Consider the following 23,662-nt stretch of genomic DNA (forward strand, 5'->3'; position numbering starts at 1 on the left):
TTGATTGACTGGGAGATATTGAGGGTTGTCATGAGATATCTCTGCTGAGATATGACTGCAGAGAAAGGACGTTAAAGGAGCTGCATCTCTTTGATGACGATCAGTGTGACCAGCTTCATTTCACGTTCCTCTAGCTGGGCCCGCCTGTGATAGACCCTGAGGTCCAGCTGCACTTATCAGAGATTCCAGACACATCTCAGAACCGAGCTGATAAATTCCCAAATGGTTATGGAGGAGGATGACACAGAAAAGGCACCTAAACCACTGGGACACTATATTCGAGAGGGTAGGTGTGATGCTCTTCACATTTGGGTCACATCCCACAGAATGGCTCCCTTCTGTGTAACATTCTGGTGATGTTGCATGGGATCTACCATGGAAGATGAATGGTCTTGTGCACAGCCATCACCAAAGAACAATGCTGAGCTGCAAACTACTTGCAAGTGTTATTCATTCCTTTTATCTTTTCTAAGTAAATTTGGTGCAGGTGAGAGATGCTGATGTGGCAGCCCTGGAAATTGAAATTTGCTATTGATCCTCAGAATGACACAGCTTCAGGAGGCAGTGAAAAGTTCCCTCCCGCTGCCTGATCTGTGTTGCCCCAGTCCACATTTGGAATAGGAGTATAGGACTCCCGTTCAGTCATAGAATCATAGAATCATAGAATATCAGGGTTGGAAGGGACCTCAGGAGGTCATCTAGTCCAACCCCCTGCTCAAACCAGGACCAATCCCCAACTAAATCATCCCAGCCAGGGCTTTGTCAAGCCTGACCTTAAAAATATCTAAGGAAGGAGATTCCACCACCTCCCTAGGTAACGCATTCCAGTGCTTCACCACCCTCCTAGTGAAATAGTGTGTCCTAATATCCAACCTAAACCTCCCCCACTGCAACTTGAGACCATTACTCCTTGTTCTGTCATCTGCTACCACTGAGAACAGTCTAGAGCCATCCTCTTTGGAATCCCCTTTCAGGTAGTTGAAAGCACCTATCAAATCCCCCCTCATTCTTCTCTTCCGCAGACTAAACAATCCCAGTTTCCTCAGCCTCTCCTCATAAGTCATGTGTTCCAGTCCCCTAATCATTTTTGTTGCCCTCCGCGGGACTCTTTCCAATTTTTCCACATCCTTCTTGTAGTGTGGGGCCCAAAACTGAACACAGTACTCCAGATGAGGCCTCACCAATGTCGAATAGAGGGGAATGATCACGTCCCTCGATCGCTGGCAATACCCCTACTTATACATCCCAAAATGCCATTGGCCTTCTTGGCAACAAGGGCACACTGCTGACTCATATCCAGCTTCTTGTCCACTGTAACCCCTAGGTCCTTTTCTGCAGAACTGCTGCCGAGTCATTCGGTTCCTAGTCTGTAGCTGTGCATGGGATTCTTCCGTCCTAAGTGCAGGATTCTGCACTTGTCCTTGTTGAACCTCATCACATTTCTTTTGGCCCAATCCTCAAATTTGTCTAGGGCCCTCTGTATCCTATCCCTACCCTCCAGCGTATCTACCTCTCCTCCCAGTTTAGTGTCATCTGCAAACTTGCTGAGGGTGCAATCCACACCATCCTCCAGATCATTTATGAAGATATTGAACAAAACCGGCCCCAGGACCGACCCTGGGGCACTCCACTTGATACCGGCTGCCAACTAGACATAGAGCCATTGATCACTACCTGTTAAGCCCGACAATCTAGCCAACTTTCTTTCCACCTTATAGTCCATTCATCCAGCCCATACTTCTTTAACTTGCTGGCAAGAATACTGTGGGAAACTGTGTTAAAAGCTTTGCTAAAGTCAAGGAACAACAGTCCCCATGGCATGTTCAGTCCTTAGCCTCTTGGCTGAGACTACCAACAAGCAGGGCCAGCTGTGAAAGTGGATCCCTCTCATGATATGAAATAGGTGCTAGTCTGAGACACACACACACCCCTCCCCCACTCATTTCACATAGGCCACCAAAGAGCCATCAGATGGGAACACCTTTTGCTTGTCTGGGACAGTCACTCCATCCTCAGTACAACTGACCTGAGATATGATGCCATTTAAAAATTTCTTTAGACCAAGTTATTTCTTCTCTTGTCCGCTGATGTTTCTGTTGCAGTGTCTATTCTGACGCAGCCTTGGCTTTGTCTTCCCCTTCCTGCAGGTTTGAAGCAGCTGTACCAGGACCACCAACTGTGTGATGCCACCATAGTGGCTGAAGGAAAGAGGTTCCCATGTCACAGGTTAGAACGTTTCTACTTATGCACATCTTAATTTCTGGTTTTGTTTAAATGGAAGATCATCACATAAACATAACACGATAAACTGATTTTTCTTAATCACATAATTTAAAAATCTCATTTATCTCCAGTCAACCTTCTGGGTGGCTTTATTTGTCTCTGACTTCCTTGGAGATTTCCTTATAAAAGTGTCTTTTATGTGCCTCGGAGCAAAGAGGAATCTCTGACTATACATGCTGCAGCCATTCAGCGTCTAGACATTTCTGTTTTACTTCTAGTTGGTTTCAAAATTAGGCAGCCTCTTGAAATCAAATAAATGTTCTAGTTACTCTTCTCCACACTTCTTCTGCAGTCCCCACCCACCCTTCCCTTTGTGTTACCTGTCCTGGTACCAGTTTAAATATAGTAATTTCCTTATTCTGAACAGACTGTTTCACCTATACCATGCACCTATCTGAGTCTACTCTCACTCACACCGGTGCAAGTCAGGAGTAACTCCAATGAGGTCATTGGAGCTATACCAAAGTAAAGCTGATGTGAGAAGAGGACCAAGACCCAGGATGGCAGGGGGTGCAGGTGAATTGCAGTCGAAATCTAGTTAGAATGATTTCATTTCTTGATCTCTTTTTCTGACTCAGTCAGTGATGCTTAGATGATTTCTGATAGGAGTATTCTCAGTGATCTGTTAACAGGGGTTTGCCTCACTTCCCCTGACCATAACTTTTCAGAAAAGCAAGGGCCATAGATAGCCATATACATTTTTTAATTGGGAATGGCATTTAGGGCCCCATTTATCCCTGCTCCTCCTAACTGAGTAATCCTTGAACCCAGGTGAGGCTCTCAGAGAGAAAAACTAGTTTTTCTTCTTGCCAGCCAGAGGAGACAGATTGCTGAACAGCCAGGGGCATGGAGTAGTAGAACGGGTCCTCTTCAGCAAGCCTGGAGACTGGAGAGGGCAGCATCTAGCACCGCAAAATAACAAAGACCAACAGTAATTTGTGGAATGGAGGGGCAGGACTATCCAATACGTAGGACATTACAGAAGGTGACGGGGATCTGGCTGCAGTGAAATTCTCTGTCCTTTATGAAGCAGGAAGTCAGACTAGATAGCCAAAGTGATCCCTTCCCTCCTTCAGATCTAGGGGTGAAATCCTGACCTCACTGAAGCCAGTGGCCATTGACTTCAGTAGGGTCAGGATTTTGACCTGTGTATCTGAGGTCCCAGCCCTCCAGGAGAGAACAAGGAAGGGGTGGAGGGATGGCTAATATACTTGTGTTCTGATACTCCCCTTTCCCGAAGGCAGGGCCTTTGCTCTCTCATTTCCAAGAGACACATTTGATCAGTCCCTCTGATCCATTCCTCCCCATCTCTATTCAGAGTCGGGGGACTCATCCATCCCAGGGCTAGTGGTGGGGCAAGCGATCTGGCCAATCTCCACTCCTGGAGAAGGGGGAGCCATAACTCCTTCTGCCATTGGAGGACGAGCTACACTGAGTAACCCTCGTAAAAGTTGCCTCTTCATCAGCCAAAATGTTGTTGTAAAGAAGGTCTCAAGGCCAGAGGCGGAACCAGGGATTTACTAAGGAGCAAGGATGCCCTGCATGCCCATCCCCGGTCTCTGTCCAGCTTCAGAGAATCCCAGGAGGAAGAAAATAGTCAAACAAGGGCACAAAACCACATTGGGAATACGGGTTATAACTGGCCTCTAGTTGGAAGGTTTGTCAGAAAGCAAAGGGGCAGGTATGGAACAAGTCCTCCCTGGCCAGCTGGATCAGTACGGAAACAACGGAGCTCCTTTTCCAGAGCCATGAATATGCTCCATGGACCATGTTTCCTCTCTCTCTGCACAGGATGCTGCTGGCTGCAGTCAATCCCTACTTTCGAGCCATGTTTGTCAGCTCCTTCAAAGAATCCCAGGATGGAGAAGTTCTGATGCAGGACATGGCCCCCTCCACTGTGCAAACCATCCTACAGTATCTGTACACGGAGAAGATATCGGTTACTTCAGAGACAGCCCAGGCTGTGTTCATAGCAGCCAGCAGGCTTCAGATCCTCCCTCTGCTGGAGATCTGCTCCAGGTAAGGCTGACATGGAAACAACTGTGATTACGCTGTAAATGTGCACAGTGCTGGCTGTTTGAAGAATCCTGCCAAACAGGTCACAAGTTCCCTACCCACAGGGGCTTGTGTTCTGTGGATCATTCTGTTCTGTACAGGCTGGTGTAGTAGAAGAGCATGAAGGACAAAAACTGCCAAGTATTTTCATTAAAACTCACATGCACCTTGGGTAACTGGGGTCTAAGGGCTCTTTCTAAGGAGAAAGCTTTGTGTGTGCTGGCTGGGAAGCTCTTCCAGGTGTGATGGTGATTATGGATGTAGAGAGGAAGTTGGGAGCAGGCAGAAACAAAGGGAATAGCAGGGATAAAAGCCCAAGATGAGTACGGAAGTGGGAGGTGGTTATTATAGGAACCCATAGAACAAAATGGAGGTGAGGATACAGTCCAGCATTGGATGCAAAACAGAGAAGATCAGGGTTGAAGCAGATTCAAAAAGTGGGGAGATGAGAATTATTTTGGCTGCATTGCTTTGGGCAGATTTGAGTGGGGATTGATGGGAGGGTGGTAAGCTGCAGAGCAAGGAGCAGCATTGGTCACAGCAGGCGATAATGAGGAAATGAGCTAAAGTTTGGCATGAACCTTACAGAGACTGTGGAGGAAGAAACAGAGGATTCACTGGGAGTCTGGATGGGAGTAGAGAAGGAAAGAGAAGGACTGAAGATGGCTGTACGGTTAGAAGCCCAATGGCAAAGAAAGCTTGTGGTATTTCTAAAGAAAGCAGTGAAAGGGGGCAGAGGAGAGGAAAGATAAAAGGCTCTCCTCTGGACAGGTCCAATTTGAATTAGTGGCACCACATCCAGAAGGAAAGGTAGCCAAGCCAGGCAGAGAATATGACTGACAGATGTGAGCACGTGGGTTAGAGAGGTAGGTTTGAGAGTCGTCAGTGCAGAACTGAGAGTTGAATCCATAGAAATGAATGAGATCAGTCATAGGGAGCGGAGAATGAGAAGCAGTGGAGACCTAGAGTGAGTGTTCAGGGGTTCACGGGGCGGGAAAGAGGAACAACTGGAGTCTCTGAGAGAAAGGTTGAAAGAGCAGTCAAGTGAGTGCAGAACTGGGAGAGCAATGAGCTATGGGAGCTCCAAGTGAAATGTCTCTGTGCAAAGCACATGAGGAGGGCGAGTGAAGTGAAGAGGCCATTAGTCTCAGCTAGCAGGAGACTGACTGTGAGAATGATTCTGGTGGTGTGAAACTGGGAGACAGGAATTTGAAGGTGCTGGAATAAACCATTGCTCACGTTGTTTTTGAGGCCAAGGGGTGGACAGAAATGGACTAGCGAGAACAATGGAATAGAGAGGGGGGATGCTTAGGGGTGCACAAAGGTGTGTTTGAAAGAGAGAGGGAGAGAAGCCAGAGTTAGAGATCAGAGCTGGTCAGGAATTTTTCAGTGAAACGGGTTCTTTTTTTTTTTTTTGGCTAACGGCAATTTGTTGACACTGCAACTTTTTGCAGGACCATGGCAGGTTTGATGAAAGTTTCCTTGGGAAGGATTACTTGAGTCCACAGTGGAATTTCTGGTCAAAGCCACAGGGAGACCCACCAACACCTCAGAGTAGCCCAGTGGTTAAAGCACTCACCTGAGATGTGAGGGACCTGGGCTCCATGCCTGCTTTGGAGCAGGAATTTGAACCCTGGCCTCCAATCACTCAGGGAGCACCCTAACCTAAGGCAACTCTTCCAGGGTAGTCTGCTTTCGGTCTCTCCTATTGGAGCTGTTCTACTTTGTCTAAATAAATATTAATTGGACCAGGAACTTGAATGTGACACTCCTACATCCCAGCTGAGCATCCTGACCACTGGACTACAGAGTCAGCATTTCTTTTTCTCTGGTTTTTCCACTGACAAAGTTTGGAAGCTCTCAGATTTGACCCAATGCAAAAGGAAAAAAAGAATCCCCAAACTCAAAAATAGTTGCAGGACAGGCAAACTGTTTCCCTCCCAGCTCTGTGAGAGGATGGTTAAAGTTAAGGGTCAGAGAGGGAGTAGGAGAGGGTGCAAGGGAGATGAAGAGCTGAGAGGTCCTGGCACAAATTGTGGGATTGGAGGAAGGCAAAAGGCTATACATTTCTGATCCAAAGAGGGGAAGAGGTCTGAGAAGGGATGGTTCTGGGAAGGGGATAAAGAACAGGAGGAGGAGAGTTTTTGATGGATGGTGCCAATGTTTCCTTAGCCGAAGCCAGTTATATATTGAGAGGAGGTGGGAGGAGACTTCAGGAGGTAGTCAAAGGTTTAGAAAGGACAGTAAGGTTTGTATGCCTGGGAATCTGTGAGGAAGGAGAAATAAAGGCCTTTGGCAAAGATGAAAGCAGAACTGACAGGAAACAGAGCAAACCCAGGAAACCCAGGACAGGAAACAGACACCCTTCACAGCTATCTGGATTTTTATGGTTGTACAGGGAAATCACATGTCCTTATGTGAACAGCAGAATTTTGCCTGGAATTTGTCTATATGGGTAAAATTTTCAAAAGCACATAAGTCCCTTAGGAGCCTAAGTCCCATTGACTTTCAGTGAGATTTTGGCTCCTATGGCCGGGATGCACTTAAGGAGTTAGGCATCTGGAAAAATCACTGTGCTGCACAAAGCCTTAGAGAGGTCCTCTACAATAAATGGGCAGAGATAGGTGCCTTAGACTGTGATTCACAAAGCAAGCATGCTAGGCATGTAGCTGTCTCAGCTAGCCAATCATAGAATCATAGAATCGTCGGACTAGAAGGGACCTTGAGAGGTCTTCTAGTCCCGTCCCCTGCACTCAAGGCAGGACAAAGCATTATCTAGACCATCCCTGAGAGGCGTCTGTCCAACCTACTCTTTAAAATCTCCAATGACGGAGTATCCACAACCTCCCTGGACAATTTATTCCAGTACTTAACCACCCTGACAGTTAGGAAGCTTTTCCTAACATCCAACCTAAATCACCCTTGTTGCACTTTAAGCCCATTGCTTCTTGTCCTAGCCTCAGAGGTTAATGAGAACAATTTTTCTCCCTCCTCCTTGTAACAACCTTTTATGTGCTTGAAAACTGTTATCATGTCCCCTCTCCATCTTGTCTTCTCCAGACTAAACAAACCCAGTTTTTTCAATCTTCCCTCAGAGGTCATGTTTTCTAGACCTTTAATCATCTTCTTTGCTCCTCTCTGGACTTTCTCCAATTTGTCCACATCTTTCCTGAAATGTGGCACCCAGATCTGGACCAATACTCCATTAGTTAATGATTAGTTGAGTCCTAATCAGCGCGGAGTAAAGCGGAAGGACTACTTCTTGTGTCTTGCTTAGAGTACTCCTGCTAATACATCCCAGAATGATGTTGGCTTTTTTTTTGCAATAGTGTTACACTGTTGACTCATATTTAGCTTGTGATCCATTATGATCCCCAGATCCCTTTCCGCAGTACTCCTTCCTAGACAGTCATTTCCCATTTTGTATGTGCGCAATTGATTGTTCTGTCCGAAGTGGAGTACTTTGCATTTGTCCTTATTGAAATTCATCCTATTTACTTCAAACCATTTCTCCAGATTGTCCAGATCATTTTGAATTTTAATCCTATTCTCCAAAGGACTTGCAACCCCTCCCAGCTTGGTATTGTCCACAAACTTTATAAGTGTACTCTCTATGCCATTATTTAAATCATTGATGAAGATATTGAACAGAACCAGACCCAGAACTGATCCCTGCAGGACCCCTTCAATATGCCCTTCCAGCTTGACTATGAACCACTAATAACTACTCTCTGGGAAAGGTTTTCCACGCAGTTATGCACCCACCTTATAGTAGTTCCATCTAGGTTATATTTCCCCAGTTTGTTTATGAGATGGTAATGTGGGACAGCATCGAAAGATGTACCACATCTACCACTTCCCCCCATCCACAAGGCTTGTTACCCTGTCAAAGAAAGCTATTAGGTGGGTTCACACTATTTGATCTTGACAAATCCATGCTGACTGTTACTTATCGCCTTATTATCTTCTAGGTGTTTGCAAGTTGTTTACTTAATTATTTGCTCCATTATCTTTCCGGATACTGAAGTTAAGGTGACTGGTCTGTAATTCCTTGGGTTGTCCTTATTTCCCTTTTTATAGATTGGCACTGTGTTTGCCCTTTTCCAGTCTTCTGGAATCTCTCCCATCTTCCATGACTTTTTGAAAATAATCGCTAATGGCTCAGATATCTCCTCAGTTGGCTCCTTCAGTATTCTAGGATGTATTTCATCAGGCCCTGGTGACTTGAAGACATCTAACTAGTCTAAGTAATTTTTAACTTGTTCTTTCCCTATTTTAGCCTCTGATCCTACCTTGTTTTCACTGGCGTTCACTATGTTAGACGTCCAATCGCTACTAAACTTTTCGGTGAAAACTGAAACAAAAAAGTCATTTAGCACATCGGCCATTCCCACATTTTCTGTTATTGTTTTTCCACCCTCATTGAGTAATGGACCTACTCTGACCTAGTCTTCCCCTTTTAATGTATTTGTAGAATGTTTTTTTGTTGCCCTTTATGTCTCTAGCTAATTTAATCTCATTCTGTGCCTTGGCCTTTCTAATTTTGTCCCTACGTGCCTTTGTAATTTGGGCTATTCCATCCACCCACTTCCTTTTTGGGTCTTTAAAGAAAGATACTTTGGGAGGAAAATGAGAAAAACAGATGGCAACTACTGGAGCAAGCTTCACCAGCCTGGCTGCCACCCCCACTGTCCTCTGGGACTCCAGGCATTCATCATCCTACTGCTGAGAGATGTCCTGACTGGACTGGGCCAGAGAAAGTGACCCACATGACATCAGCACCTCTATTGGCTCGAGCTGAATCCAACTACCACCTGGGATGAAACAGGATCAGACTTGCCCCAGCTCATCTCAACTAACTTCTTCTCTTCTCCCCAAGGACAGTTATCCCCGTCTTTGAGACCATCTAAGAGACTGTCAAACAAGGGGGGTTTCCTTCTAAAAACCTTCTCCAGATAAAGGGAAAGGGAACAAGGGCTGTTGTTACAATGAAAGCATGACTTACTACTTTACCTTTCCATCTAAATTAATACAACACCACCTACATTATTTCAAAATCTTGAACCAGATTCCCAGCTGGCGTAAATCAGTGTAATTCCAGTAAGGTCAATGGTGCTCCTATGTAGAGTCTGAATCTCTCACAGGGACCCGGTCTGACCCATAAGCTGGGTGTTTGGCACCCTTGACTTTGTATTTATACAGCTCCTTTTATCTGAGGACCTCAATGCGCTTTACAAACTAGTTCTACCAAAAACTGGCTTCAAATAGATATAGGGTAAAATATTCAAAAATATCTCACTGAGTTAGGACTCTAAGTCTCATTTTCAAAAGAGACTTAGGCCTGGTCTACACAAGAAAATTAAGTTTGTTTAACTATATCTTCCAACGGTGTGACAATCCACACCCCTGAGCAGCGCTGTTAAGCCAACTTAAGTCCATGTGTAGACAGCCCTAGGTCGATGAAAGAATTCATCCATCAGCCTAGTTACCATCTCTCGGGGAGGTGGGTTACCTACGCCACTGGGAGAATTCTTCCCATCAATGTAGGTAGTGTCTATGCTGACGCACTACAGCAGCGCAGCTGTACCGCTGTAATGTTTTAGGTGTAGACAAGCCCTTAGGCACTTAGACCTGAATGCACAAAAGGAATTAGGCACAGAAGTTTCTATTTAAGGTGTCTAAGTCCTGGTTTTGGTACCACTTGCAATGCACAACCCTTTCCACTCCCACTGAACCCTGCAGGTGCCTAAATTCACATGGCGCCCAAATTTTTCCAGTAAAAGTTCCCTAGGCACCTAGGTTTCTGATTCTGGACATGCACACGGCTGCCTCGCTGTGGACATCCGGAGGCCCATCTCCCACCTAAGGCCCAGAGCAATTCACAAACCAGGGGAAGGTAGTTGTTAAGCTACCTAAGTCATGTAAGGGGCCCAATCTGGTCAGCATGTTCAGAGGCCCCACAGGTGAGTTCACACAAAGCAGCTCTGTGTGTATGTGTGTGTGTGTGTGTGTGTGTGTGAGAGAGAGAGAGAGAGAGAGAGAGAGTGAGGGGGCAGTTAAGAGAGAGAGAAGACAAGAAAAACACCTTTATTCACATAAAATCACATTAAAAGTATTTAAAAATGTTATAAAATTACAATATATACACAAAAAGACATCAATCAAAACATGACTTAAGAGAACATTAAACATGGATCACTAAAGTATCGTCATCACTAAGTTCACTCAAAATGTAGTTAACATACCAAGTCAACCGAACAGTATGCAGGTTGTAAGTCAGTTTCTAAAAAGTGTGAGCAATCTGCACAACTGTGCCCGGACCAGCCCTAGCACATCACACCGCTGTAACCTGGCCTTTCTGTTCTGGAGAGATTTCAAAATGGTTTTGCCTGACCCAGCAAAAAGTTAGCCAGGCAAGAAACCAGCAGAATGCAAGCACGATATCTTACTCAGGCATGGAAACAGGCCCAAACTGCTGAAAATCTGCTGCAAAAAAACAAAAAATAGAATCAAATGGGGGCAATGTAGGAAAAACTGAAAAGCTGTGGCTATGTTTACACTACAGAGCTTACACTGATGCAGCTGCCCCTCTCTACCGCTCCTAGTGCAGACGCTCTAAGCCAATGGGAAGAGTTCTCCTGTAGACTTAATGACACCAGCCCCTGCAAGCGCCGGTAGCTATGTCAGTGGGAGAAGACACAGCACTGTCCATCCCGACGCTTAGGTTGGTGTAACTTATGTCGCTCATGGGTGGCTTATTCACACCCCAAGGGACATAACTTATCCTGACGTAAGTAGTCTGTGTCTGAAGACAAACAAAAGGGCATTGCACGGACATCTCATGGATAATATGGCGTGCAAAATGATTGGTTGCTACGATGCTATGCAGGAACCTTTAGGAAGAGGACATTTGTATAACATCCTCCAAGCCGAGGGCATAGACAAAGGCATCCTCCAGGCTGTATCAGGGAGATTAGAAAGGGCAGCATAATGCTGCACCTTGACACAAGTATCACAGAGCTGCTTCTTGGTCATGGCTGCAAAAGGAACATTCAGCAAACTCTTCCAGGACAACAATCTGCTTGGTTGCACAAGGATCTCATGCACAGAAGGAGAGACCGCTAGTGAGGCAAACACAGGCTTCCCTCCTAGAAGAACAAGCCCAGCAAAAACCTCCTGCAGATACTGAGCAGCCAGCTGAGGGAGCACCTCCTGGAATTCAGAGAGGACCTTATCCAACAAATGCACAGACCAGATTCAGGTCTGAACAGCAAGACTTCCGGCTTGACCAACAAGGAACAATCAGGTGAGAGCTTCATCAACGCAGTCTAAGTAGAGTCAGAAAACAGGCTCATGGAGGAGAGAATTTCAGCAGGAAAAAGTGGGTTAATAAACAGTGGCTCTTCCAACAGCCATAAAATGGAAAACGCCTGGTCCGGTCGTGCACTTTGCAGAAGTCGCTAGGTATTAAAAAGACCATTAGAATGGAGGCAAATCTAGATTCTGTAATCGACCAGATGCCAACAAAAATAGTCAAAGCCCATCCCACAGCAAGATGGAAGAGAGAGAAAACAAGGGACTTCAGGCCAGCTGGGAATCGGAGAGCAGCAACTGCTGAACAGACTGGGGGCAAAAGGCTGCCACGCCGCCAACCAAATCAATGAGTTCTTGGCCCCCTGCATCTAATTGCAGGAACAGCAAAGCAGGGTGCAACCAGTGGTAGCTATTAAAAAAAAGTTAATATTCATCTGAATCCTGTCCAGAAGGCCCCAGCAAGGGTCCAGACATACTAGCCGGTGCCACAACATTGAGACCACAAGGCTGTTGGCAATCAAAACCCTTCCCAAAAAGAGAGTTCAAAAAGGAGCCAGCACCATTTCTGCAAGAGGTCTTGCACCTTTCCCTCAACCCCCTCCCAGTTCTTTAACACGTATTGTTCAGATCCAAAAAAGACCCCCAATACCTTAGTGCCAGAGGTGCCTCACTGCAACTGTTGGGGCAACAAAGAGGGATCACTACCCTGCAAAGAGCCCAGTACGTTTGAATTCACTCTTGTCATAAATATAAAGGGAAGGGTAAATCCCTTTGAAATCCCTCCTGGCCAGGGGAAAGCTCCCCTCACCTGTAAAGGGTTAAGAAGCTAAAGGTAACCTCGCTGGCACCTGACCAAAATGACCAATGAGGAGACAAGATACTTTCAAAAGCTGGGAGGAGGGAGAGAAACAAAAGGTTTTGTGTGTCTGTGTCTGTCTTTGTCGGGGATAGACCAGGAATGGAGTCTTAGAACTTTTAGTAAGTAATCTAGCTAGGTATGTGTTAGATTATGATTTCTTTAAATGGCTGAGAAAAGAACTGTGTTGAATAGAATAACTATTTCTGTCTGTGTATCTTTTTTGTAACTTAAGGTTTTGCCTAGAAGGGTTCTCTATGTTTTTGAATCTAATTACCCTGTAAGATATCTACCATCCTGATTTTACAGGGGGGATTTCTTTATTTCTATTTACTTCTATTTTTATTAAAAGTCTTCTTGTAAGAAACTGAATGCTTTTTCATTGTTCTCAGATCCAAGGGTTTGGGTCTGTGGTCACCTATGCAAATTGGTGAGGCTTTTTATCCAACATTTCCCAGGAAAGGGGGGGTGCAAGTGTTGGGAGGATTGTTCATTGTTCTTAAGATCCAAGAATCTGGGTCTGTAGTCACCTAGGCAAATTGGTGAGGCTTTTTACCAAACCTTGTCCAGAAAGTGGGGTGCAAGGTTTTGGGAAGTATTTTGGGGGGAAGGACGCGTCCAAACAGCTCTTCCCCAGTAACCAGTATTAGTTTGGTGGTGGTAGCGGCCAGTCCAAGGACAACGGGTGGAATATTTTGTACCTTGGGGAAGTTTTGACCTAAGCTGATAAAGATAAGCTCAGGAGGTTTTTCATGCAGGTCCCCACATCTGTACCCTAGAGTTCAGAGTGGGGGAGGAACCTTGACATGGTGGCATAGGGTGGGATAAATTGAAATCATTTTGAGATCCAGTTGAGATTTTTTGAACTAGAAGTACAGATTTTAAAAAGGAAATTTTTTTTTTCCTTTGGAAAGGAAGTCCAGAAAGCAGCTGAAACTGAAAGCAGCTTGTTTTTTCTCTGCTTTGTGGCCAAGCAGAGACAAAAGGGGATTATCTTTGTGAATTGCAGGTTTTCTTTGCCTGGAGGCAGGGTACTTAACTCCTGCAGGAAAATTCACAGTCTTCCAACCCAGAGGTTTTTTTTCTTTTCTTCCTAAAAGTAAATAGGGGGTGTGTGTTCTACCCATTTGCTTTTTCTTTGGGCTGGGTAAGCAGGTTTCCAAGTAGTTGGAGGTTTTTTGCTTTAATTTGGGCCCAGAGCAGAGACAAGGGAATTGTCTTTTTCTGTAGGCTGACAATCACTATCAGAGAATAGGTTTCAGAGGAACAGCCGTGTACGAAAGCTTATGCTCAAATAAATTGGTTAGTCTCTAAGGTGCCACAAGTACTCCTTTTCTTATCAGAGAATAGGTATTCTATTCCAGCACAGCAAAATTTTACAGCCAAGTTTTGTTTGTTTATTTCTAAACCTCGGGTGTAAAGTTAGTTAAAAACAGAGAGGTTAGAATGACCAAATCCTCAGCTTGACTACAGCTGGAATTAGCCAAATTTCAGGCTGAGGAAAAACAAAGGGAACATGAAAGACAGATAGAACTCATGCGGCTGAAGAAGGAGGAGAAGGAAGAAGAGAGGAAGCATGTGGAGGAGGAGAAGGAAGAAGAGAGGAAGCATGTGGAGGAGGTGGAGAGGATAAAGGCCCGGCAGAATATACCAACAAACCCTACCAATCCTTCTCCAGGTACCACTTTCCATCCCAGAAAGTTCCCCACCTACAAGGCAGGTGATGATACTGAGGCCTTCTTAGAAAACTTCGAAAGGGCCTGCCTTGGGTACAACATCTCTACTGACCAATACATGGTAGAGCTGAGGCCGCAGCTCAGTGGACCCTTAGCTGAGGTGGCAGCTGAAATGCCTAAAGAACACATGAACAAGTATGAACTGTTTAAATCCAAGGCGAGAGTCAGAATGGGGATAACACCCGAGCAGTCTCGTCGGAGGTTCAGAGCCCTAAGGTGGAAACCAGACATGTCATTTACCCGACATGCCTACCACATTGTGAAACATTGGGATGCCTGGATATCAGGAGCAAGTGTTGAATCTCCAGGAAATTTGCCCTTCCTAATGCAAATTCTTAGAGGGTGTTCCTGAGGAAATAGAAAGATACATCCTAGATGGGAAACCCAAAACTGTAATCGAGGCAGGAGAGATTGGAGCCAGATGGGTGGAGGTGGCAGAGAAGAAGAAAACTGGTCGCAGTTGGAGCGGAGACCAGAAGGGACCACCCCAGACCACACCCTATTACCAGGGGCCGCCCAAGGCCCCACCTACCTCCCAAAGAACCCTCCAGACCCCTTATCGTCCCGCCACCCCATTCTCCAGCAACCCTCCTCGCCCCAGTGACCCGTCAGCTGGACGATGTTTTAAATGTAACGAGCTGGGGCATGTAAAGGCCAATTGCCCCAAGAACCCCAACAGATTACAGTTCATTGCACCGGAATCACACCAGAGGTCCACAGGCCCAGATACCTCCCAGATACCCTTGGAGCGGAGGGAAACTGTGAGTGTGGGCGGGAAGAAGGTCACCGCGTGGAGGGACACCGGAGCACAAGTGTCAGCTATCCATGCTTCCTTAGTGGACCCCAATTTAATCAACCCAGAGATCCAAGTGATGATTCAACCCTTCAAGTCCAACTCTTTCAATTTGCCTACAGCCAAGTTGCCTGTCCAGTACAAGGGCTGGTCAGGAATGTGGACTTTTGCAGTCTATGATGATTATCCCATCCCCATGCTGTTGGGGGAAGACTTGGCCAAGCATGTGAAGCAGGCCAAGAGGGTGGGAACGGTCACCCGCAGCCAGGCTAAACAAGCCGTGAGGCCTAGCTCTGTTCCGGAAACTTCTATCAGGACCCGGTCAGAGGTGATGGACCCGGACCCCAGGCCAATGTCTGCAACAGCAGTAGTGGATCCAGTCCCAGAGACCCAGACGGAACCAGTCCCAGAACCGGAACCAGCCGAACAACCAACACCAGACCCCGTGTCAGCACTGAATCCAGTACTTGCAACCTCAACACCAGAGGGCCCCACCGAACCTGAACTGGCAGCAGCCGATAACCCTACACAAGAGGCTCAGCCGGAGCCTGAATCCCAACATAGTGCACCAGCGGAGAGCGGTTCACAGTCAACAGAAACTGCTCCATCCCCTATATCGCTTCCAGAGGGACCAAGCCTAGGTCCCCAATCCAATGAGGAACTGATCAAGGGAACAGTTCCAGACCGAACAGGAAGCAGATGAAAGCCTCCAGAGAGCTTGGACGGTGGCACGGAGCAACCCACCGCCTCTCAGCTCTTCTAATCGATCCAGGTTTGTTGTAGAAAGAGGACTTTTATACAAGGAAACTCTTTCTGGGGGACACCAGGAAGACTGGCATCCTCAGAGACAGTTGATAGTTCCAACTAAATACCGGGCCAAGCTCTTGAGCTTAGCCCATGATTAGTGGCCATGCTGGGGTGAACAGGACCAGAGACCGTTTGGGGGGGTCATTCCACTGGGAGGGAATGGGCAAGGATGTTTCTACCTATGTCCAGTCTTGTGAGGTGTGCCAAAGAGTGGGGAAACCCCAAGACCAGGTCAAAGCCCCTCTCCAGCCACTCCCCATCATTGAAGTTCCATTTCAGCGAGTAGCTGTGGATATTCTGGGTCCTTTTCCGAAAAAGACACCCAGAGGAAAGCAGTACATACTGACTTTCATGGATTTTGCCACCCGATGGCCGGAAGCAGTAGCTCTAAGCAACACCAAGGCTAAAAGTGTGTGCCAGGCACTAGCAGACATTTTTGCCAGGGTAGGTTGGCCCTCCGACATCCTCACAGATGCAGGGACTAATTTCCTGGCAGGAACTATGAAAAACCTTTGGGAAGCTCATGGGGTAAATCACTTGGTTGCCACTCCTTACCACCATCAAACAAATGGCATGGTGGAGAAGTTTAATGGAACTTTGGGGGCCATGATACGTAAATTCGTAAACGAGCACTCCAATGATTGGGACCTAGTGTTGCAGCAGTTGCTCTTTGCCTACAGAGCTGTTTAGGGTTTTCCCCATTTGAACTTGTATATGGCCGTGAGGTTAAGGAGCCATTGCAGGAAGAACAAAAAGCCTGGTATGATAAACATGCCAGAGAGCGTTCCTTCAAAGTAGGAGACCAGGTCATGGTCTTAAAGGCACTCCAGGCCCATAAAATGGAAGCATCATGGGAAGGGCCATTCACGGTCCAGGAGCGCCTGGGAGCTGTTAATTATCTCATAGCATTCCCCACCTCCAACCGAAAGCCTAAGGTGTACCATATTAATTCTCTAAAGCCCTTTTATTCCAGAGAATTAAAGGTTTGTCAGTTTACGGCCCAGGGAGGAGACGACGCTGAGTGGCCCGAAGGTGTCTACTACGAAGGGAAATGTGGTGGTGGTGTGGAAGAGGTGAACCTCTCCATGACCCTTGGGCGTATGCAGCGACAGCAGATCCAGGAGCTGTGCACTAGCTATGCGCCGACGTTCTCAGCCACCCCAGGCCTGACTGAACAGGCATACCACTCCATTGACACAGGTAATGCTCACCCAATTCGGGTCCAACCTTACCGGGTGTCTCCTCAAGCTAAAACTGCTATAGAACGGGAGATCCAGGATATGTTACAGATGGGTGTAATCAGCCCCTCTGAAAGTGCATGGGCATCTCCAGTGGTTCTAGTTCCCAAACCAGATGGGGAAATACGTTTTTGCGTGGACTACCGTAAGCTAAATGCTGTAACTCGCCCAGACAACTATCCAATGCCACGCACAGATGAACTATTAGAGAAACTGGGACAGGCCCAGTTCATCTCTACCTTGGACTTAACCAAGGGGTACTGGCAGGTACCGCTAGATGAATCTGCCAAGGAAAGGTCAGCCTTCACCACACATCTCGGGCTGTATGAATTTAATGTACTCCCTTTCGGGCTGCGAAATGCACCCGCCACTTTCCAAAGACTTGTAGATGGTCTCCTAGCGGGATTAGGAGAATATGCAGTCGCCTACCTTGACGATGTGGCCATATTTTTGGATTCCTGGGCAGACCACCTGGAACATCTACACAAAGTCCTTGAGCACATAAGGGAGGCAGGACTAACTGTTAAGGCTAAGAAGTGTCAAATAGGCCTAAACAGAGTGACTTACCTTGGACACCAGGTGGGTCAAGGAACTATCAGCCCCTCCAGGCCAAAGTGGATGCTATCCAAAAGTGGCCTGTCCCAAAGTCAAAGAAACAGGTTCAATCCTTCTTAGGCTTGGCCGGTTATTACAGACGATTTGTACCGCACTACAGCCAAATCGCTGCCCCACTGACAGACCTAACCAAAAAGAAACAGCCAAATGCTGTTCAGTGGACCGGAAAGTGTCAGAAGGCCTTTAACAAGCTTAAAGCGACACTCATGTCTGACCCTGTACTAAGGGCCCCAGACTTTGACAAACCGTTCCTAGTAACCACAGATGCATCCGAGCATGGTGTGGGAGCAGTTTTAATGCAGAAAGGACCTGATCAAGAATTCCACCCTGTAGTGTTTCTCAGCAAAAAACTGTCTGAGAGGGAAAGCAACTGGTCAGTCACTGAAAAAGAATGTTACGCCATTGTCTACGCTCTGGAAAAGCTACGCCCATATGTTTGGGGACGGCGTTTCCACCTGCAAACCGACCATGCTGCACTGAAGTGGCTTCACACCGTCAAAGAAACTAACAAAAAACTTCTTCGGTGGAGTTTAGCTCTCCAAGATTTTGATTTCGACATCCAACACACCTCAGGAGCTTCTAACAAAGTGGCTGATGCACTCTCCCGTGAAAGTTTCCCAGAATCAACTGGTTAAAATCGTCCTTGAGATGTGGAAAATATTGTTAGTCATTATGTACTTGGTAGTATATTTAGAGATGCATGTGTCTTATTAACTCTGTTTTTCCTAGAGCTCCAGGAAGAAATCCCAGCCAGTGTTTCACCCTAGCTGAGATTTGGGGGGCGTGTCATAAATATAAAGGGAAGGGTAAACCCCTTTGAAATCCCTCCTGGCCGGGGGAAAGCTCCTCTCACCTGTAAAGGGTTAAGAAGCTAAAGGTAACCTCGCTGGCACCTGACCAAAATGACCAATGAGGAGACAAGATACTTTCAAAAGCTGGGAGGTGGGAGAGAAACAAAAGGTTTTGTGTGTCTGTGTCTGTCTTTGTCGGCGATAGACCAGGAATGGAGTCTTAGAACTTTTAGGTTTCAGAGGAACAGCCGTGTTAGTCTGTATTCGCAAAAAGAAAAGGAGTACTTGTGGCACCTTAGAGACTAACCAATTTATTTGAGCATGAGCTTTCGTGAGCTACAGCTCACTTCATCAGAAGTTCATCAGAACTTTTAGTAAGTAATCTAGCTAGGTATGTGTTAGATTATGATTTCTTTAAATGGCTGAGAAAAGAATTGTGCTGAATAGAATAACTATTTCTGTCTGTGTATCTTTTTTGTAACTTAAGGTTTTCCCTAGAGGGGTTCTCTATGTTTTTGAATCTAATTACCCTGTAAGATATCTACCATCCTGATTTTACAGGGGGGATTTCTTTATTTCTATTTACTTCTATTTTTATTAAAAGTCTTCTTGTAAGAAAACTGAATGCTTTTTCATTGTTCTCAGATCCAAGGGTTTGGGTCTGTAGTCATCTAGGCAAATTGATGAGGCTTTTTACCAAACCTTGTCCAGAAAGTGGGGTGCAAGGTTTTGGGAAGTATTTTGGGGGGAAAGACGCATCCAAACAGCTCTTCCCCAGTAACCAGTATTAGTTTGGCGGTGGTAGCGGCCAGTCCAAGGACAACGGGTGGAATATTTTGTACCTTGGGGAAGTTTTGACCTAAGCTGATAAAGATAAGCTCAGGAGGTTTTTCATGCAGGTCCCCACATCTGTACCCTAGCGTTCAGAGTGGGGGAGGAACCTTGACAGCTCTTAAACCAGTTAATGCAGGCAGAAGAGGCTTGTTCATACACTTGTAAACAAGTGTGAAGTGCCTGCACCTCACTGTCAGATGTAATAGAAATTGAGCTATTCTCAGTGTAGGTTGACAGATGAACCAGGAGGGCGTATGGCACCCTGGCACAGACAGGCCAGTCAGATGGCCTCTGAGGAGGAGCAGGAATGGCTCCAAACTAAGGGAGTACAGTGCCCAGACAGAGGACACCCCTGACATTAAAAACGTTATGGTATGAAAAAAGCCCTCCTATGTCTTTGTCTGTCACGTCACCTATCACAACGCTGTCCTCCTCCTCAGGGCACACAGCTCCATCCTCAGCAGCTGCCAGCAGCTCAGGGGCCTCCCAAGTCTTAGCTTGTTTAGAAATAGTCCTGCATAAACTGGTCCTATTGGGCTGTTCTTCACCCCCATCTCTAGAAGCACACTGTAGTTCCTCTGCAGGGAGCTGCCCCTCAGCCTCGAGGACTCACTTCTGTCTAGGTCCAAGTGATGGGGTCACAACAGAGGGTTCCTCTGGGGTGGACGTGGCGGGGGCTGCTCCCTGGACAATGACAGACCACATACACTGTAGTGCGAGGTGTGGAGATAGAATCAGGCAGTGCAGATGCAGGTTCTGTGTCCCGCTGGTCCCTTCATGTCCCAGCCTACTCCTCACTATCCTAGGGTCCCACATTCTCACCAGGATCCCCTGACCCAGCAGTGTGGGGGCAGGGACCCCTTCAATGACCAGGGGGTCAATGTCAGCACACAGGAAACATTTCATATTTTTAGAGGTAACAAACACTGTATAATCTGCCCCATCTCTGTAGTGCTTTGAAAGCAGGTTCAAGGGCCGTTCAGCGTTATTTAGAACCACACAAACCCGGTACCGGAACAACACAACAAGCCTCCCACAGAAGCTATTCCATAGCCTTAATCATTTTTCTTGCCCTTTCCTGTACCTTTTCCAATTCTAAAATATCTTTTTTGAGATGGGGCGACCAGAACTGCACACAGTATTCAAGGTATGGGTGTACCATGAATTTATACAGTAGCATTATGATATTTTCTGTCTTATTATCTATCCTCTTCCTAATGGTTCCTAACATTGTTAGCTTTTTTGGCTGCTGCTACACACTGAGCGGATATTTTCAGAGAACTAACCATCAGTGACCACAAGATCTCTTTCTTGAGTGGTAACAGCTAATTTAGAGTCCATCATTTTATATGTATAGTTGGGATGATGTTTTTCAGTGTGCATTACTTTGCATTTATCAACACTGAATTTCATCTGCCATTTTGTCACTCAATCACCCATTCCTGTGAGATCCCTTTGTAAATCTTCACAGTCAGCTTTGGACTTAACTCTGTTGAGTAATTATGAATCATCTGCAAATTTTGCCACTTCACTGTTACCCCTTTTCCCAGATCATTTATGAATATATTCGAACAGCACTTGGCCCTTAGGGTTAGTACAGACCCCTGGGGGACACCACTATTTACCTCTCTCCATTTGGAAAACTGACCAGTTATTCCTATCCTTTGCTTTTGTGTTTTAACCTATTACTGATCCATGAGAGGACCTTCCTTCTTATCCCATGACTGTTTATTAACGCTACTTTATTTCTTAGAATTCAGAACGATAACACACAAGCACCCAAAAACAGAGAGGCACAGTTCACTCCACTTTAATCGAGGCTGGCTGTCAGCAGACTGACTGCTCCTATGCTCGAATTACATGCTTCCCCCTTGCCTGCAAGCTGGACCAGAAAATCCCCCTGAAATTTTAAGTGCCAGCCTACAATTTTGACCGTTTTCAATATACTACAATACATGATTGTTAGATCGATAAATCGATCGTATGGGATAGATAGACAGATGGGGTGTATGGAGATAGATAGATAGATAGATTAGATTAGACTGTATGGGGATAGATAGATTAGATGGATGGATGGATGTGCAAATGGGCAAACAAACTAATAGGCAAAATTAGCTATGGTCCGAAAAGTGCCCTGAACCATGTTTTGCCATTGAATAATGCTGAATGCAAAAGTAAGTTTCCTAACTTGAAGTTAGTTACTATATAAGGGCCACATTCTAAGCCTGAGCTTTGCACAAACCTCACATTGTTACCAGTGGAAGAGCTGTGTGAATTGAAGGTGGTATCTAGCTTAGATACGTATATGGCCTACATCACCAAAGTTTCTGAGCACCTCACTTTAACGTATTTATCCGCACAACACACCTGTGAGGTAGGGCAGTGCTGTTCTCTGCATTGTACAGATGGGAAACTGAGGCACAGAGGCTAAGTGACATGAACAAGGCTTCGCAGGGATTCTGTGGACTGGGTTACAGATCTTCATTAAACATGTAATTTGATCCTCTCCCTTAGAATGACTGTATTAAGTGTTAGCGTTACTATTACCCCAATGTCTAAGGGAGAAGTGTCTGACACTTGTGACATCCGCAGTAACATTTATCCCTATTACTTTCCCAGCTTTCTTCTGGAACAAGTTTCCCTTGAGAATTGCCTTGTGCTTTATGAACTTGGTTATGCCCATGGCGAACAAGCTCTGCGCCAAGTAGCCATGAGACAGATCAACCTGAATTTTAGGCACCTCTCTCTGGAGGACAAAAGCTTCCTACATCTGAAACCCAGCACTCTGATTAGCATCATCTCCTCAGACAGCCTGGTTGTCTCTTCTGAAATAGTTGTCTACCGGGCCGTGCGACGCTGGATGAAGTTTCAAATCTCCAACCGCCGTCCATTCCTGAGTAAGGTAATGAAGCATGTCCGCCTTCCACTCCTTACCCAGGAAGAGCTCCGGGAGGTCCAGTTAGAATCGGCACATTGCAGGGACATGCGGTTGCGGTGGAAGCGTCTCAACAGGCAAGAGAGGTTGCAGGAGTGTGGAGGTCTTAGACAGGGCATGTACAACACGAGTATTGTGTGCGTGGACCTGTTCAACATGGAGGGCCCAGAGCTGAAAACGAAGGATTTTCAGGTAGGCTGTTTTGACCCCCAGACAGAAAAGTGGGAAAAGCTGCCGCCTTTGAAATGCTTGTACTGTGCTCGCTGCCTGGCAGTGGCAGATAAGCTGTATGTAACCGGAGGTGTGCACACAGATGACTCTTATTCAGATTCTCTCCATGAGTACAGCTCTTTCAGAGGCCGGTGGACACAGCTCCCTTCCATGTCGATGCCCCGTGCTTCACATGGGTTTCTAAATTGCAACCAGAAGCTTTATGCTGTGGGGGGCTGGTGCAGGTATGAAGATTATCTCGATTCTGCAGAGTGCTTTGACTTGATAGAGAAGACCTGGACTCCCATCTCTCGGCTGCCATATACTCTCAGCCATTTTGCCGCCACAGTGCTTAAAAATAAATTGTACCTGATAGGTGGCTTGACAAGCAAAATGGGCTCTTGGTATGTTTCCAGGAAGGTTTTGATCTACAAAGTTAGCTCCAATGTGTGGACGCAGGTGCTTCTGGATGCAGAGTGCTACTGGTCGGGAGCTGTCTCCATGAATAACGGAATATATGTTATTGGTGGGTATTTTAGGAGCAGAGTGAGACATCGTAATGAGAGATGGCCTGATTCAGGAAACCTGCATTGCACTCGAAAGTGTTTCTTCCTGGGTGAAGATGGAAAAGTCGACAAGGATGTCGTGATCCCAAAGTTGCCAGTTGAAATTGCTGGTGCTGGTGTGGTGCGCTGGAAGAAGAGGATCTACGTGCTGGGTGGCGAAAATACTTATTTATATAATAACCACGATGGTGAAAATGAAGAGGAATATTATAACACAATTTACTATTGGGAACCTGGACACCACAGATGGACTCAGTGTCCAGAAAGGCTCCCTTTTAGCAACTGGGGAATCAGCGGATTTGGGTGTGCAACCCTGAAGTTACCCAAAAAAACTATTCTGTCTCTTTTTCGAAAGACATCTGTAGCCCTGACAGCCGTTGAGTTAGCAGAGAGTTAGCTGCTTTTTATCCACTTGCCAGATTGCCTCATGGTCAGTGTACCCTGTGCCTAAAGCTGCATTTGTGAAGAGCACCTGCCTGTACCTTTATTGTGTGTTTACCAATGTTTATATGGAACTCCAAGGCATTACACTGGAATCATAGAATCATAGAATATCAGGGTTGGAAGGGACCTCAGGAAATCATCTAGTCCAACCCCCTGCTCAAAGCAGGACCGATCCCCAATTAAAT

At 46.1% G+C, this 23,662-nt stretch overlaps 1 protein-coding gene across 1 annotated transcript; it reads left to right on the forward strand.

Moving 5' to 3' along the window:
• The first annotated feature begins 222 nt into the window (after positions 1-222).
• On the forward strand, positions 223-23,430 carry LOC142069564 (kelch repeat and BTB domain-containing protein 8-like). The gene is made up of 4 exons (XM_075121181.1): positions 223-286; positions 2,148-2,226; positions 4,075-4,302; positions 21,942-23,430. Exons 1-4 carry the CDS (start codon positions 223-225, stop codon positions 23,428-23,430), a joined length of 1,860 nt encoding a protein of 619 aa, XP_074977282.1.
• Positions 23,431-23,662: the final 232 nt, after the last annotated feature.

Source organism: Caretta caretta, chromosome 18, assembly GCF_965140235.1.
Source record: "Caretta caretta isolate rCarCar2 chromosome 18, rCarCar1.hap1, whole genome shotgun sequence".
NCBI lineage: Eukaryota > Metazoa > Chordata > Testudines > Cheloniidae > Caretta > Caretta caretta.

What these genes read in the sequence shown, in the direction of transcription:
- LOC142069564 (XM_075121181.1), top strand. Translation starts at nt 223, where the DNA reads ATGGTTATGGAGGAGGATGACACAGAAAAGGCACCTAAACCACTGGGA. An exon ending in GGGACACTATATTCGAGAGG is followed by an intron (nt 287 to 2,147) that starts GTAGGTGTGATG and finishes CCCTTCCTGCAG; the next exon opens with GTTTGAAGCAGCTGTACCAG. An exon ending in CTGCTGGAGATCTGCTCCAG is followed by an intron (nt 4,303 to 21,941) that starts GTAAGGCTGACA and finishes TTACTTTCCCAG; the next exon opens with CTTTCTTCTGGAACAAGTTT.